This window comes from Crotalus tigris, unplaced genomic scaffold (assembly GCF_016545835.1).
Source record: "Crotalus tigris isolate CLP2741 ecotype Arizona unplaced genomic scaffold, ASM1654583v1 scf7180000017729.2337069, whole genome shotgun sequence".
Taxonomy (NCBI): domain Eukaryota; kingdom Metazoa; phylum Chordata; class Lepidosauria; order Squamata; family Viperidae; genus Crotalus; species Crotalus tigris.
The window spans coordinates 666,430-684,866 of NW_024096596.1; the positions used below are offsets into that span (position 1 = coordinate 666,430).

The 18,437-nt window shown below is 36.3% G+C and overlaps 1 protein-coding gene across 4 annotated transcripts in view; it reads left to right on the plus strand.

The window, feature by feature from the left end:
- Nucleotides 1–18,437, plus strand: part of PATJ (PATJ crumbs cell polarity complex component) — a 160,233-nt gene that overhangs the window by 127,271 nt on the left and 14,525 nt on the right. For all 4 annotated transcript variants that reach the window (XM_039339052.1, XM_039339049.1, XM_039339051.1 and 1 more), the window contains 8 exons: nucleotides 10,211–10,294; nucleotides 12,113–12,306; nucleotides 12,846–12,993; nucleotides 13,710–13,796; nucleotides 15,041–15,158; nucleotides 15,779–15,819; nucleotides 16,302–16,424; nucleotides 17,378–17,482. In XM_039339052.1, coding sequence (XP_039194986.1) covers nucleotides 10,211–10,294; nucleotides 12,113–12,306; nucleotides 12,846–12,993; nucleotides 13,710–13,796; nucleotides 15,041–15,158; nucleotides 15,779–15,819; nucleotides 16,302–16,424; nucleotides 17,378–17,482 — 900 coding nt within the window. The remainder of the gene's footprint in view (nucleotides 1–10,210; nucleotides 10,295–12,112; nucleotides 12,307–12,845; nucleotides 12,994–13,709; nucleotides 13,797–15,040; nucleotides 15,159–15,778; nucleotides 15,820–16,301; nucleotides 16,425–17,377; nucleotides 17,483–18,437) is intronic.

Consider the following 18,437-nt stretch of genomic DNA (forward strand, 5'->3'; position numbering starts at 1 on the left):
CTGTTGAGTTTTATTCGACGCAGCATTGTTATCTATTTGATATGGTCTGTATTGAAGACTGGCCTCTTTCTTTTATAACTAAGTATTGTTGTACTTCTAATGAAGGCAACCACTGGCAATATTTTGCCTATTTCTCAAATAGGTTCTTAAACCATTCCCACTCTCTAACTTAATTAGGGCCATAGATTTTATGGAGAAATTTTAAAGCCTGAATTGTCTTCCATTCAATCATCCTGCCTCAAAGAGGACTTAATTTCACCTTTTAAGGGAGATATCCCATGAGATAGAGCACTGAACTAGGCTTCCGCTGAACAGGTAAGAGACTGGCCAGTCAAGAGGACTTAAGTGACTATATTTGCAATGAAGGGAAAAGGAAACTATAACTATGGCTGTTGTAGCAAATAATTACATCGCTTTATATATATTTTTAATTGTTTTAATTTGAATCTGCAGGTTTTAGCATTTTAATTGTTCATTTTTAATGATTCATCCTAGTATACTTCTTTGAAAATCATCTAGGATAATTCCAAATGATATACAAATGTCTTGGTATAAATGCATAGTGAGTTTAACCTTTGTACTTTATAGCCACCCAAGATTCTCTCTAAATTTGACTTAATTTATGAAGTTAATAGCTGTACAGATCACAAATGTAAATACATAGAGCCACTATTTAAAATATTGCTTAATTCTGGTGGCAATTTGTTTATCTAATGTAATTTTTAATCTGTCAGAAACTGTGACCCATGAACCTAAATTATGATCAGAAATTGTGCTTTAACCTCACCTGTAATTCCAAGAGATTTTGAAATATCAATTTTCTTAGTGCATAAGAAAAATGTTCTGTGACCTTTATAGGACATACAAACTCTTTCAGCCATTTATAGTTTAATGGTCTTGAAAATTGAAGGGCATACAGTCAATCAATCAATCCCTTCCTGTTTTGACACAATCCCAATTTAGTATTTATTTTTTTTTCTACTTGGAATCCAACACGTGGGTCTTGTTTCTGGTCTCTTTACTCTGAAAATAATGATTTCTGACAGGTTATTTAAAGAAGACTTGCTTTTTTAAACTGTGTCTTATATTCTGCTCTTTGTCAAGGAACCATCAATACAGTATAATCATTACCAGAGTTGCTTTATTAGTGAAATGGGTGGCATAGAAATGAAAAATATAGATAGATAGATAGATAGATAGATAGATAGATAGATAGATAGATAGATAGATAGATAGATAGATAGATAGATAGATAGATTCTTTTTAAAAAAATTGCAAGATACCAATAGGCCTAAGAATTTTGCAACTTAAGCATATGAATTTTGCAACTTAAGTATAATTTTCTTATTCAACCCCCTGCTTACTTCACATATTTTGGGAGTGGGAGCAATGGGATTAATGAAGCTACCTCATCAAAGCAAAGTATTATTTGCTTCATCTTTTTGTCAATGTTCTTTCTTTTCTGTTTTATTAAAACACATCTCTACCATTTGCTACAGCATATGATTGCCAGAAATATTTTAAAATATTTAAATTATTAAAAATTTAAATTACTTTAATTATATCAAAATAAAACCAGGAGATTTTTTATAAGAGTACATTGAAGGAATGCAAATGAATATTGCTATTAAAATGGTAGGTTTGAAGGCTTTAAATCTGAAAGGCTATGACTATAAAGGCACTAGTATGCAACCTGCAATAGTGGGACCAGATGTAGCTACAAGGATCAACTAAGCATAAGGCTAATATTAGTGGTTTCCTTGAAACCATTTGATAATTTGGTATGAAAAATTACATTCAAATGCATATGGATATACTTTCTTTCAAATTAAAAAAAATGAGGGTGAAATGTCTCTCTGGACTTCAATCCATAGCTTTCTTTGGCATATAGTCCATTGTGCCCTGCAGTCCCAGCTTTCTAGGTGGTGTCCTGGATCATGTCCAATCCTTATTAACGTTTTAAGACTAGATCATGGCACCTGTTGTGCACTTCTTTTAAATGCATACAGGCCCAAGAATGCCATCTGACATACAGTCAGACTTAATTTGGGATCCATTTTTATCACTTTACCTGCCCAAAACACACAGCTACATCACATTGCCTATTTTATTGCAATGGTACTTGGCTATGCATTTGAATTGTTAATGCTGTTTGTACCTAATGACAACTGCACATGGATCTGTTCCCCATCCAAGAATGCAAACTTTCACATCCATATGTAAATTTTGCCTACCTTTTGATTGTTATTGAAACCGAACTGCATGGGGTGATCATTTTCCTGGAGCAGAATTAGCACACTGAACAGCTCCTTGATTCGGCTTATTAGTTGCAGTTCAGAAAACCCATAATACCACATCTTGGCTTTCCTATTGCCTGTTCTAAGTGGACTCTGGATATAAATATATCATTGCAACATGGTGTTTCTCTAGGACCACTGAGAGAAATTATGATGATGTAATCAATTAGGTATACTTTCTGCAACAATCTCATTCAGGGTTATCTGCAGAGTGCAGACCCACATAAAAATGAGCAGAGCTTCTATCAAAAAGAATAGAATAGAGCTGGAAGGGGCCTTGGAGATCTTCCAGTCCAGCCCCCTGCTCAGGCAGGAGGACCTATGCCATCTCAGACAAGTGACTGTCTAGCCTCTTCTTAAAAATCTCCAGTGATGGAGTGCACACAATTTCTGAAGACAAGCTGACTTGGTCTCTCCCCACGTCATCCTTAGTGAAGTGTGCAAACCAGCATCTGCATTTCCTGCATCAGATGAGGAGAGCCCATCTTTCTCCTTCTGTCCTGGCCACTTTTTACAGAAGTACGATTAAGACCGTCTTAACAAACTGCATTATGGTTTGGTTTGATGGTAGCAGTGCCTCAGACAGAAAGTCCATACAGAGAGTGGTAAGGACAGCTGAGAAGATTATAGGAAGCCCACTTCCAGTTATTCAGGATGCTGCTTATAAGCGCCATGTGCTTAGAGCTCAACGCATTGTTAGACCCCACACACCCACTTCACGGTCTGTTTCTGTTGTTCCCTTCTGGGGGGGAAGTTTCAAAGTATTTCTAGTAGGATATCAGATTCTGTAATAGCTTTGTTCCCTGTGCCATTTGTCTGGTAACCTTGCAAGATTCATTTTTCTCGCCATGTATATGTATACATCCGCACTAGACTATGCTGTTTCTCTGGGTCACATTTGTTAAGTGAATCACTGCAGTTGTTAAATTAGTAACACGGTTGTTAAGTGAATCTGGCTTCCCCATTGACTTTGCTTGTCAGAAGGTCTCAAAAATGGTCACATGACCCCAGGACACTGCAACCGTCATAAATACAAACCAGTTGTCAACCATCCAAATATAAATCACGTGACCATGGGGATGCTGCAATGGTCATAAGTGTGAAAAATGGCCATAAGTCGCTTTTTTCACTGTTGTAACTTTGAATGGTTACTACTTGAACTGTTGTAAGTCGAGGACTACCTGTACTAGATTAAAAAGTTATGATTTGTGCAACATTAAATCTGCATATCTTACTTTAGACTGTACTATAGTTCTTGTCTAAGGTAAGACACGCAGATTTTTTATATCTTTGTCTGTTTATTTGAGAGGCAATCTGAAAAACCAACTTGTTGTTGTTGTTGTTAATTGCGAAGTCGTGTCCGACCCATCGCGACCCCATGGACAACATTCCTCCAGGTCTTCCTGTCCTCTACCATCTTCTGGAGTCCATTTAAATTCACACCTACTGCTTCAGTGACTCCATCCAGCCATCTCATTCTCTGTCCTCCCCTTCTTCTATTGCCCTCAATCTTTCCCAGCATTAGGCTCTTCTCCAGTGAATCCTTCCTTCTCATTAGGTGGCCAAAGTACTTGAGTTTCAACTTCAGGATCTGGCCTTCTAAAGAGCAGTCGGGGTTGATCTCTTCTAGGACCGACCGGTTTGAACGCCTTGCAGTCCAAGGGACTCGCAGGAGTCTTCTCCAGCACCACAGTTCAAAGGCCTCAATTCTTTTGCGCTCAGCCTTTCTTATGGTCCAACTTTCACAGCCATACATTGCAACTGGGAAAATCATGGCCTGGACTATGCGCACTTTTGTTGGCAGGGTGATGTCTCTGCTTTTTAGAATGCTGTCTAGATTTGCCATAGCTTTCCTCCCCAGGAGCAAGCGTCTTTTAATTTCTTGGCTGCAGTCTCCATCTGAGGTGATCTTGGAGCCCAGAAAAATAAAATCTGTCACTACCTCCATTTCTTCCCCATCTATTTGCCAGGAATTGAGAGGGCCGGATGCCATGATTTTGGTTTTCTTAATGTTGAGTTTCAAGCCAACTTTTGCACTCTCCTTCTTCACCCGCATCAAGAGGCTCTTTAGTTCCTCTTCACTTTCTGCCATTAGAGTGGTATCATCTGCATATCTTAGGTTGTTGATATTTCTCCCGGCAATCTTAATTCCAACTTTTGATTCATCTAGCCCTGCCTTTCTCATGATGTGCTCTGCATATAAGTTAAATAGGCAGGGCGACAGTATACAGCCTTGCCGGACTCCTTTTCCAATTTTGAACCAATCAGTGGTTCCGTGTTCGGTTCTCACTGTTGCTTCTTGACCCGCATATAGGTTTCTCAAGAGACAAATGAGATGGTCTGGTACTCCCATCTCTTTAAGAACTTGCCACAATTTGTTGTGATCCACACAATCAAAGGCTTTTGCATAGTCAATGAAGCAGAAGTAGATGTTTTTCTGGAACTCCCTAGCTTTCTCCATGATCCAGCGTATGTTGGCAATTTGATCTCTAGTTCCTCTGCCTCTTCGAAATCCTGCCTGTACTTCTGGTAGTTCTCGATCCACATACTGCTGGAGTCTAGCTTGTAGGATTTTAAGCATAACTTTACTAGCATGTGAAATGAGTGCAATGGTGCGATAGTTTGAACATTCTTTGGCATTGCCTTTCTTTGGAATTGGAATGTAAACTGACCTTTTCCAATCCTGTGGCCACTGTTGAGTTTTCCAAATTTGCTGGCAAATTGAGTGTAGCACTTTTACTGCATCGTCTTTTAAGATTTTGAATAGCTCAGCTGGAATACTGTCACCTCCACTAGCTTTGTTGTTGCTCAGATTTTCTAAGGCCCATTTCACTTCACATTCTAGGATGTCTGGTTCGAGGTCAATGACCATCTCATTGTGGTTATCTGGGATGTTAAGCTCATTCTTGTATAGTTCTTCTGTGTAGTTTTGCCATCTCTTCTTAATCTCTTCTGCCTCTGTTAGGTCTCTGCCATTTTGGTCCTTTATCATGCCCATCTTTGCATGAAACGTTCCCTTCATATCTCCAATTTTCTTGAAGAGATCTCTGGTCCTCCCTATTCTGTTGTTTTCTTCTATTTCTTTGCACTGTTCATTTAAGAAGGCATTCTTATCTCTTCTAGCTACTCTCTGGAATTCTGCATTCAATTGGGTGTATCTTTCTCTTTCTCCTTTGCCTTTCGCTTCCCTTCTTTCCTCAGCTATTTGCAAAGCTTCCTGAGACAGCCATTTTGCTTTCTTGCATTTCTTTTTCTTTGGGATGGTTTTAGTTGCTACCTCTTGTACAATGTTGCGAACTTCCATCCATAGTTCTTCAGGCATTCTGTCTATCAGATCCAGTTCCTTAAATCTATTTGTCACCTCTACTGTATATTCATCAGGAATATGATTTAGTTCATACCTGAGTGGCCTAGTGCTTTTCCCTACTTTTTTCAATTTAAGCCTAAATTTTGCAACGAGAAGCTCATGATCTGAGCCACAGTCAGCTCCTGGTCTTGTTTTTACTGACTGTATAGAGCTTCTCCATCTTTGGCTGCAGAGCACATAGTCAATCTGATTTCTATGTTGACCGTCTGGTGATGTCCATGTGTAGAGCCGTCTCTTGGGTTGTTGGAAAAGAGTGTTTGTTATGACCATCGTATTCTCTTGACAAAATTCTATTAGCCTGTGCCCTGCTTCATTTTGTACTCCAAGGCCAAACTTGCCTGTTATTCCGGTTATCTTTTGGCTTCCTACCTTAGCATTCCAATCCCCCATGATGATAAGGACATCATTTTTTGGTGTTAATTCTATAAGGTGCTGTAGGGCTTCATAGAACCGGTCAATTTCATCCTCTTCAGCACCAGTGGTTGGGGCATAGATTTGGACTACTGTGATATTGAATGGTTTGCCTTGGATTCGAATTGAGATCATTCTGTCATTTTGGGGATTGTATCCCAGTATTGCTTTTCCTATTCTTTTATTGACTATGAAGGCTACTCCATTTCTTCTGAGGGATTCTTGCCCACAGTAGTATACCTGATGGTCATCTGAGTTAAATTCACCCATTCCTGTCCATTTTAGTTCGCTGATTCCTAAGATGTCGATGTTCAGTCTTGTCATCTCTTTTTTGACTACGTCTAGCTTGCCTTGATTCATGGATCTTACATTCCAGGTTCCTATGGAGAAAAAATCTTTACAGCATCGGACTTTCCTTTCACCACCAGATATATCCACAGCTGAGCGTCCTTTCGGCTTTGGCCCAGTCGCTTCATTCTTTCTGGCGCTACTAGTACTAGCCCTCTGCTCTTCCCCAGTAGCATATTGGACACCTTCCGACCTGAGGGGCTCATCTTCCAGCGTCATATCTTTTTTCCTTTTAGTACTGTCCATGGGGTTTTCATGGCAAAGATACTGGAGTGGTTTGCCATTTCCTTCTCCAGTGGATCACATTTTGTCAGAACTCTCTGCTATAACCTGTCCGTCTTGGGTGGCCCTGCACGGCATAGCTTATAGCTTCATTGAGTTACGCAAGCCCCTTCGCCACGACAAGGCAGTAATCCATAAAGGGGGAAAAACCAACTGCTGTACTACTAAAAAAACCCAATTCTCTAATTTTCTGCCCATGCTGGTTGCATTTTTCATTTTTTCCCCCTCTAAAGTGATATCGCTCTGTGAGCATGTGTAAACCATATTTTTGTATCAGTAATTGTAATTTAATTATGCAGCTTCCTGTAAACAGATTGATTCCTAAATCGGCAGTTTGCGGTTCTGTGGTGTTCTGTAAATAAATGGCCACTAATGTCCCTCAAATCCCAAACGGAGTAATTAGAAATGTGATACGGCAATGTAACATTTTGCAATGGCATCATAGTTGTAAATACTGATAGCTGCATGGTTTAAAAGAAAAAGGGAAGCGTCGAAACAATCCTTTGATCAAAAAGAACTGCTTTAGGGCAAAGATGTTGTTACTTTCTTCCTTGTCTTTTTCGTTTCGTGTCACCTTACTCTGAGTGATGTTAGCACTTTTCAGGAAAGATGTTTTTTAAATTGAACACATTCTCCTGAACTCCCACTAACTATACTGTCTACGATCAATGGCTTTATATCAAAAATAAATTCCAAATGTTATTGTTAAAAGACAGAATGGGTAAGATTCCCTCATCAACATTGGGAGTAACTTTTTAGAAGCCTCTTTGAGATTTATTTCTGGTTCCCTTTTCTGTGGTCATGCATGTTGGGCCTTTGCAGTAATGATTTCAAAGAACTTTAGATATTTAATTTTACTATAAATGGAAGTTTTCAGAAAAAGCTATATATAAATTGTGGAAGTGGAAGTAACAGAAATTGAAGAGAAAAAGTGGAAAGTTTTGCTTCTAGACATAGACTGATAGTTCACTTATGTACAAAGGAAACAACGAACTGTTTTTGTAAATGTTTGTTTCAGAAGAAACAACAAACCGTTTTGTAAATGTTTGTTCTTAGTGTTCCTTTTATGTATCCAAAGTGAAGATTTAAATTTTTAATTCCCTTTTTAAGTAATATGTGTACTTTTCTCTCATACCTCTGAAGGATATGAGTGGTTTAGAAATAGGAGGAAAGAAAGAAAGAAAGAAAGAAAGAAAGAAAGAAAGAAAGAAAGAAAGAAAGAAAGAAAGAAAGGGAAAGAAAGAAAGAAAGAAAGAAAGAAAGAAAGAAAGAAAGAAAGAAAGAAAGAAAGAAAGAAAGAAAGAGGGAGGGAGAGGGAGGGAGGGAGAGAGAGAGAGAGAGGGAGAGAGACTTGGCAGATAGTGCTTTGTTCAGGTCGTTTAACAAGCCTAGAAAATAAATACACCAAATGTCATTTTAATCATATTTCCTAAGGAAACTCAATGGACTTACAGATTGTTGTCTTGTGCTAAGTGCTAGCCTTGCCAAAGATTGTTTCCAGATAAAATAAAGGGGGTTTTTTTGAGAGAGAGATATAATGAGAGATATAATGATACTTTAATAATGGGGAAATGGAGGCAGATTACTGCTTTCTGAAGACAAGATTCTGATGTCCTTGGAAGGGTAAAAGGACATCTGTTTATATATATGAGAATAATTGCTAATTTTGAATGGGATATGTACCTGATAGCAAAATATTTCTAAAAGAGATTATCCAATTTTATTTTGAATTGTCTGAACCAGGTCTTAAAAGGAGGAACAACTTATTTAACAATTGCTTTGCTTATCAACATAAATTTTGGGTTCATTTGTGTTCATAAGTCAAGGACTACTAGTATACCTGTCCCAGATCTTTGAATGCTTTCTCAGAGTGCCCCAAAGAAGTGAATCATGGCTACAAGGAGGCCCTTCTCAGATGTAGAGGCCGCCTCTGCTGCCCCTCCCCAACACCTATCGAATCAGGCACAGATGTCCCACTCTCCCAAACTTTTTGGTAGTTTTGCATTAATTGGATTCTACATGCCCATTCAGCACCAAATGAAAATTTTTTAAAGAATGAGATGGAGACAGAGTGATTGTTTTCATTGTTCTTTTATTTTTTAATACATTTTTTTTTATTATAAAACTATAAGGAGCTGTCCTTCTGAACACAAGGACCCAAGCTTAGAAAGTATTGTTTTACTTATTACAACAATCACTTTCTGATTTTTATATGCTTATTCTTTGTGTCCCTGATATTGTTCTCTGAAATGTTGTCTGCTGCCCAGTTTGAAATGTTTATTCTGCATCCTACATGGCTCGTTGTTAAAAGCGATAGCTAGAGATTAACCCGTGAAGGCATCTGCGTATTCTTTTATCTCTTCATGTAGTTCATGAAGAGATAAAAGCAGTCTCTGCATCCTTCCTGCTTGTCGCCTCTTCTCCTTTCAGTAAATATGTATATTGTTGTCCCTAGAACAACATTTTTGCAGAAGCTGTTAAACTTTGGAATTTTGGGGGGGGGGATATTGAATTGCAGCATTATAGTGTAAGAAAAGAGTCATATTAAATTATCCCATGAAGTCCTTCAAACTTTGATTCTTCATTAAATCTGTCGATTTAGATATCACCAAGATTAAATGAATCACCTTCTTGTATTAACATTGGTAGAAGTCTAATACGAATTACTCTCAGATGAAAAAAAAAATCACAGATATAGCCAAAATCTGTCTTTCTAAATCTAACTTTCTAAAAGCTAGGAGGTAGGAGAACACTTGGGTCATCCAGGGCTCAAGCTATTACAGAGGATGGAAGCCATAATGAAAAGGCAACGTTTTATGGTTCTTCCAGATGGCAATCCCAGAGCCAAAGTGACTCTGCTCTACCCCAGTGTCAGCAGATAATTGTCTCAAATGTTACAAGGAGAAAATGGTCTCATATATCCCCAGGGCTGAATATGAAGGGCTTTAAAGATGATGACTGGCACTTTGCATCATATTCCTCCATCTGCTTCTTACCAGTGAACATTCACAAATATAATCAATGTCATTTCCATTGATATCCAGGCTAGAATCTGAACTGAACTGGATCCAGATCAACGCCACCACTTTCTCATTAATCTTTCCCTCGTAGGTGGGAAACTGGTCAATAGTTCTGAAGAATATCCAGGTCAAGTGATCATCCTTGTGCCTTTTTATGAATCTGTTTCAATTTGTCTGAATTCTTAAATTGTGATACAGGGACTCAAGTTTGAGTCTGATCAGTGGGGAATATAATGGAACTATTAACTTATTGTGATTTGGACACTATATTCTATTGATGCAGCCTAAACCTGCATACAGTATCAAAGCAGGTCTTAAACATTAACACAATATCTATTAATATTTAATATATTTATGTGTAATGAGAAATTTGACATATAATTACCTTTTTCCCTCCCTATCTGTCTGCTTATCAATCACTCTATGTTCTGAACTACCAGTTTTTAAACTATAAGTATTGATATAAAGCGTGTATATTTCTCTAGGATGCCATAGTCATCCATGAAGTTTATGAAGAAGGGGCAGCTGCTAGAGATGGTCGACTTTGGGCTGGTGATCAAATTCTGGAAGTGAGTTTCAAATTTACTTCCTTGAATATTTCTCTTGTCTTTGGGATAACTGTATGGGTGTGTTGAAATGCTTATGATTGAAAATTTGCTCCAACAATTCAAAATCTAGTATTAATTGTTTGAGTCCCACAAATATTTCTTATCATATATTATATAATTTATAAATATTCTTGGGGGGTGACTTCAAATTAGTCTTCACTCCTAACAACTATTAGGAAAAGTCCATTAAGTTTTCTTGACAATATTTTCTAGAAGTTATTTACCATTGTTTTTTTCCAAAGAGCTAAGAGAAAGTGATGGCCTAAAGCAGTGTTTCCCAAACTTGACAATTTTAAGACATGAGGACTTCAACTCCGAGAATTCCACAGCCAGCAATGCTGGCTGTGGAATTCTGGGAGTTGAAGTCCACATGCCTTAAAATTGTCAAGTTTGGGAAACACTGGCCTAAAGGCATCCGGCCAGCTTTGTGTCCAAGAAGGCCACAACTAATTTTCTCCTGGTTTTCAGCTCACTTTGATTAATTACTATGCCAAAATAACTTTCTCCTATGTACTACTGTTTCCATTTTGAAGGCAATGTCTTGCAAGATGATTAGATTAATCTAGTAATGTGAAGTAGAAGTTGAGGGAGGACTTTAAAAATATGAAAACTGCTTTGTCAGAGATGAATAAAGCATAATAGCAGAACTGTTCCAGAAATTACATTAGAGTACATGTTTCAAGTTGCAGTAGTTAAAACCGAAAGATATTTTTATTTGGCCATGATGATAATGAAAACAGTTGTTCTGACTCCATTTACAATTTAGTACTAATATTTGTTTTAAGATCAATTTAAAGCTTTGCTGTGGTGTGGTGTGCCATCTATTGGAATATATAAAAGTATTGTTTTGCTTTCAAAGGATAGAATTGTGAAATTAAAAAAAATAGAGAAAAACAGGTAGATCTTTATCATGCATACAAAACAGCAGGGTCAGAAAGCAATACTATGTCTATTTACCCATGAATAAACCTTACTGAAATTAGTAGATTTTACGGCAGACATGTAGAATTTCAGTATTACTCCTTCAGAAAAGAATACAGAACTTGCCTTTTCTATCATCATGCTTTGCTCTAAGGATTTGGGGAAATCTACATTTTCAAATAATTTTATCAGACATTAAGAATGGATATATTCTTATTCAATTATTTAAGAAGCACGATTTATTTTAGTGAATTATACAAAACAATATTATGAATAAGTGCTGGCTCAATCCCAGTACTCAACCATAGTACAACCTTTTAAAAAAAAACTGATGGGAGCTTCTAGTCTCTGAACTATGATTTAAATATAATTAGTATATTAATTTAATAATTAGAAACTCTAATCGTAACTATGGTTAATTAAAGCAAATTTGTCTTTTCACTTGCTTGTTCTCACTAAGATCAATCAAATTTTGGAGTTCAAACTGAATAAAATTCCTAGATCAAATAGGGAAAGGTAAAAATTGCCTTCTTGAAATGTTTAACCATAATTTTACCCTTTAAATGAATTGGCAGAATTTCTGGTATTCTATACTGAATCTGTGTAAGTCTTAACTCTAACCTGGGATAGAGGTGCTAGAATGACAGAAGCAATTTTCCAAAAATGTGATTTTGGGATCTCTCTTTTTGGGAGGCCCTAGGAAAATGTGTTGTTTGTTTGTTTACTTGTTAAATTTATTTGCCACCCGTCTCACCAGAAGGCGAGTCTGGGCGGCTCATGCTAATTTGCCTGTTACCGGGCTAATTAAAATCTAGTGAGTAAACTATACGTCCAATTGGATGCTTTATTTTATTTTAGGTTAATGGCATAGACTTGAGAAACGCCAGTCATGAAGATGCTATCACTGCCTTGAGGCAAACACCTCCAAAAGTGCAGCTTGTTGTCTATAGAGATGAAGCTCATTATAAAGATGAAGAAAATTTGGAGATTTTCCATGTAGACTTACAACGGAAAATGGGCCGAGGATTAGGACTTAGCATTGTAGGGAAAAGGTAAGGAATACGGTTGATCGGAATTAGATTATTCTTATAGTAGAAACAGAGAGGGCATACAAGTGTCATAGTGGCTCTTACTGCTATATCACATTTGTAAAATTTACATAAAATGCTGAAGTTATTGTAAGTGCTAGCAGTTATACTAGCATTTTACCAGTTCAGGGCCAGGAGACTTAAAATGAAATATTCAGTGGAAGACTGTGTGTTCTCCATCACATTGTTTTGTATCACATTGGCATTATGATCCTGTGTGCAAAAGTAAATTGATAGTGATTGCTTCTTATCTGAAAATTTACTGATGATAACAACTTAGCGATATAGCAGAACAATTTGGCATACCACAATAAATTGGCATAAGTGACAGAATGTGACCTTTCTGATTGAGGAGATCATCAGTGAAAATTGTTTTTGGAGATATTATTGTCTTTAGAAAGGTCTTTTGGGCTGGAAATAATTAACAATATGGAATTGCAGATAAGTAGCATTTATAGTTTAGTTGTTTAATAATGCAGTACATATGTTCCCTGTGTTGTTAGAAATGGAAGTGGCGTGTTTATCTCTGATATTGTCAAAGGAGGAGCTGCTGATCTCGATGGAAGACTAATTCAAGGAGATCAGATATTATCTGTCAATGGTGAGGATGTCAGACATGCTTCTCAAGAGGTGGTAGCCACCATTCTTAAGGTGAATATGCAGTTGAGTCTATGTAAAATGTAACATTGCTTGGAAATACTAAATTCAGCCAAAGTGTTCAAACACAGTTCAATCTCATAAAAACAAGCATGGTAGAAGATTCAATTTTATGTTCTATGATTTATCTATAGTTTTTATGCTTAATTATCCACTCTATTTAATTTTAACTGTAGATAATGGAAATAAACCAAGTTTATCAGTAAAATATTTTAACATGCATTTTGTAAAAGAGCAGATAGTGTAATCCTATTATGAGATACTCCTTCATTAAAAACTTAATTTTCTGATTATTCCTCATAAAATAAAAAGACAAGATTAGTTGCAGATCCCACTAAACCATAATATAGATTGTTTACAGAATTACATATGTGTGAACTGGGCCAATATGGATCATTCACTAATTAAACAAACTACAGTTTAGCTCAATGTATACAGCTAAAAATAATTTTCAGTTGTACAGTCCTTTGATACAGTGTACTCTATTGAATACAATATTAGGTATATTTTCTACAGCTAAAAATATGGTCTTTTAATAGAGTTTATAATAGAGCTTAACCTGGAGAAAAAGAGCAAGATGGGAAATGGATGTTGCCAGGTCTTCTGGGGACTAGGGCATTTTAAGTGGTCATGATTTATTTAAAGGTATAACTTTTGGAGGGACATCAATAAACATGAATACTTATTATCTTGTATTTTGTATATTGAAGTGTGCCCAAGGACTTGTGCAGCTGGAGATTGGACGGTTGAGGGCGGGATCTTTGTTATCCTCAAGGAAGACATCACAAAACAGTCAGGTTAGTAGGAAATGGAAATGCATTAAAAAGAATGATAAAGTAATAGATCCCCAAAATTATTTGTAAATTGTGTGTCTTGTCTGATGTGATCATCAGAATAAAATTATTATCTTTGAATTTAAATATAACCTTAATTTAAAAAAATCTTTTTATATCCATCATTTTTAATTATCTGGGGGCCATGTTAATAGATGGGACAATTCCTGTGTTTTAACTGGCAGAAAAATCCTGCTTTAGAAATATTTTTTTATAACTTCCGTACACTTATGCACACACTTGATTTTTCATGAAACCATTAATTTCAAAAAGGGTACGGGAGCAGAGTAATTTTCCCCAGCCACTTGTAACCACAATAGTCATCTCGTGCTATCTATCCATTTTACATGGAGTGAAAGAAATAAGATACAATTAAAACAAACCTTCGTATCCTGATAATAATGAAACACAGTACGTTATATTCTCATTTTAGAAAGTTATCCGACAAACCACTCTGCATTCTTCCAGGAAGACATAGAGATATTTAACAGTATTATTTCTCATATGTTTTCATTTCAGTTTAGGATCATTCCCCAATCTGTGCCCAACTTCCAAACTTTTGATGCACCATTTATTTTTGCCTTACCTAAACTAAACTAAACACGTCAAATCTAGGTATTACCTCTGCACTTTGTTAGTCTTTCTCCAGCATACAGAATGCTACTGCTAATGAATTCCCTCAGCATAGAGAGAAACATTGATCCAGACATTTGATTAGTGTTCTGCAGCTTGAAAATCTATTTCATTAAGAGAGTGGTAGAGTTTTGTTCCTGCCTCCCAGCAGCTGGGCTCCAGATATGATGGAATAAAAAGTCTAAAGAAAGTTAGAAGTGCAATAAATAAATTCCAACTTTTTTTTAGCCTCAATTGCCAGATTCCCTGATTCTTTATCATGTTGGCACAATATGTCTTCCCTCACCTAAAAAGCCAAATTAGAATTTTGTTCATATGTGTTTCTATACATTTTTTAAAAGAAAAATCCATTTTAAATTCTGAAGTGTGGGTCTTTGTGTGAATATGTTAGTAGTGATATAGAAATTCTGGATAGCATCTTGGATAACATGAGCATCATCTGTGGTTTAATGAACAGATCTAATGATAGATGCTATAACTAATGAGAGAAACTGTAAAGCAGTTGATGTGGATTATGTGTGGAACCACCTTGCAAATTCTATCTTGAGCCTTATTGGTTTTTCTTGGATTTTCAGATGAGTCAGCATAATGTCCAAAGCCACTTTCATCCTACATTTGCTCCAGTTATCTCCACTTTGCAGAATTTAGTCAGTACTAAGAGATCATCTGCCGATCCTTCTCAGAGAAATTCAGGTATCAGAGAGAACAAGTAATTAATATTTCTGTGAATTATAATGGATATTCTGCTCTTCAGTTTGCTCAAGAACACAACTGCACTTATTGAGATTGGCTATAATAACAGAATTTTACAAATTCTCTCCCTCTTATAGTGCAGATAATCAAGGAGGCTTCCAAATATTACTCTGTTTCCGGGAACTTAAAGAATGTTTTAGCCCCCTTTACTGTCTGTCTGCCTATCTATCTATATCCAGCCATTATTATTTTTACAAATAACTCAAGGTGGCGAACATATCCTCCCTCCTCCTATTTTTCCCTACAACAGCCCTATGAGGTGGGCTGGGCTGAGAAAAGAGTGACTGGACAAAGGTCACCCAGCTGGCTTTCATATCTAAGGTGGGACTTGAACTCATAGTCTCTGGCTTTCTAGCGGTGCCTTAACCACTGGACCAAACTGGCTTTCAAATTATTGGCCATATTGATCTTGAATTCAGGAAGTTGTAGACAAATACAGTACATCTTAAAACCCTCAGTTTGGGAAAAGGAGCACAATACTGTATTTGTGATCATTTTGAAGTAATAATATCATGATAGTTTTAGCCTTTAATTATTCTGTATATTTATTTTGTTGTCAGTTGGAGCAGACATAAGCCCAAGAACTGTGGAAATCATAAGGGTCAGTAATTTTTCCTTATTTAATATATTTAGAGAGAAAGAGCAAAACCATGTTATTTTGTCCTGCAGGTAAACAATGAGTAAATTTATAGCGTTCTGATCTATTTGCAAATTAAACAAATGAATAAAAGAGGTTATGGAATTATCTTGACCACAGTACCTCAGCTTCCCACTAGAGAATATTAGGAGTCTCGTGTACTGTATATTTTTTAAAAGATTTTAGTATTATGTCATTGAAATCTCACGCTCCTGCAAATGACAGTGCTTTCAATGAATGCAAAAAAAAAATTGCTTCCTTTGCATGTGTTTAATAATGTCACTAAAGCAATTTGAAAATTTGAGAGATGGGAGATGGAATTTTTGAACAAGATATCACATTGTATCCTTGCTTAATTGTATTCCATGTGACACCAGGTCCACAGGTTATATATTTGAAACTTGGGCAGAGTAAGGGATCCTTATAACCGTGTTTTCTCTGTTCAGGGCCTGAACGATGCTCTTGGTATCAGTATTGCTGGTGGCAAGGGAAGTCCCCTGGCAGATATTCCGATCTTCATTGCTATGATTCAAGCCAACGGAGTGGCAGCACGCACGCATAAACTACGAGTAAGTGGAAGAGTGACTGATACATGCATAAACACTAGCTCCATTTTCTTGCTGCTGTTGCTGTTTTTATTACCTCCAAAAATGTTTCTTTTTCCAACTTCATAAGGCGCTTCATTCATTTTGCTGCTAAAGAACGTCATTTTTGTCCCCTGGCGTGAATAACAGCAATTGTGGAAAATTGCATTTCAGCAGTATGATGTCTGCAATCAAGACAGTGAACTCATGTCATGAAGTTTCCAATTTCTGAATACAACGTAGAAAAACAGGAACTTTATATTCTTTCTTTCTTTTTGCTTTCAGAAGACACTGGATGACTTGCAGGAAAAAAGAATAGAGTTGTTACTAACATCTTCACTTCACCAAGTACCTCTAGGGAAAAAATTAGTGTTTCTCGTACTACCAGTACCTTCTTCTTCCATTTACAATGATTTCTCTTTGCTCCTAGATTGTAAAATTGAAGCAATATTTCTTTTTTGGGGTATTTTTATTTTATTTATACAAAAACCTTGGCACCACATTTCCCTTTGAATTAGAAAATAGTTGCTGAAAACAGCTCACAAATTATAGAAACAGATCAAAGAATTTAAAAAATGCTATTAATAAACTAAGGTTAACAAATCCAGAGTAACAATCAACCATGAATGACAGCTTTACCAGCATCTTAAAAATAAATCTTTTCAATGGCCAGTTGTTTATTTATTCATTAAATTTATATTTCAACCTTTTGGAGCTCACATACGGGCTGCTAGCACTGAAACTTCCTTGCCTTACAAGATACATTAATCTTAGAGACAAATACTTCTGGTGGGTTTTATAAATTGGTCTATTGTGTTTTTATAAATAAGAAACACGACTGTGCAGCACCACACTTGCAAAACAGGTCGATCTCTCCCAGTATCCCTGATGCTACCAATATTTCTATTTATGTTCTGGTTTTTTTCTCTTACTTTTAGGTTGGTGATAGGATTGTCAGTATTAATGGGCAGCCTTTGGATGGTCTGTCTCATGCTGAGGTAGTAAATCTGCTGAAGAATGCCTATGGGAGCATCATCCTGCAGGTATGATGATAAATTGAACAACAACTGTGCAATGGAGTCAATGATTTCAGTGGTAATTTTAAATAATGGCCTGAATGTGTCTGGCACAAGACATCACAGTGTGTTTGCTGATGTCAATTAACGCAGGATTAAAGAAAAATCTGTTATGTTCAAAAACATTTTATTCTTGTCCATATAACTGGGCATATGGTGGAATGAAATTAGAAAAAGGGAGAAATGTTCTCTTGCTAACAGAGATGATAAAAGAATCTCTGCTTTTTAGTTTCCATCACCTTTAAAAGAAAAACAGATTCCTCTCTGATTCCCACAATGGACGAATGGCTGCAAAAGTGGATGGACTTGGCAGAAATGGCTAAATTGACTATTTTGGTTAAAGAAAACAACACAATTAATTTTTTTTATTGAAAAGTTTTATAAAAATTACAGTATACACCCCAAAACCCACCCCCCTAACCCCCCCTCTCCCTCCCCCACTTCCCAGAGCTGAGTACAGGGTTACAAATATAATAATCAAACTCTAACTAACATTAACCAACTATATAAATAACCAAGTCCATAATGCGCTTTAACTCCCCTTTAACATAAGTATAAACAAATTAAAAATAAACATAATAATATAAACAAGTCAATATTATTAAACAATACAATATCCAAATTGTTAAACAATACTAATACTAAAAATAATAATAAACTAATAAAAATTCAACTACAATAAACTATTAATAATAATAATACTCTAAAATTTACTCATAAACTAAATGGAACTTTTTAGTCCCGTATTTATTCTGAATATAATCTATCCATCTTCTCCAGACTGAAATGTATCTTTCTTGTGAATGATCCTTCAAGTAAGCAGAAATTTTCACCATTTCTGCTAAATTTGACACTTTAAGCGTCCATTCTTCTATAGTAGGCAAGCAATCCTTCTTCCAATATTGCCCTACCAATAACCTTG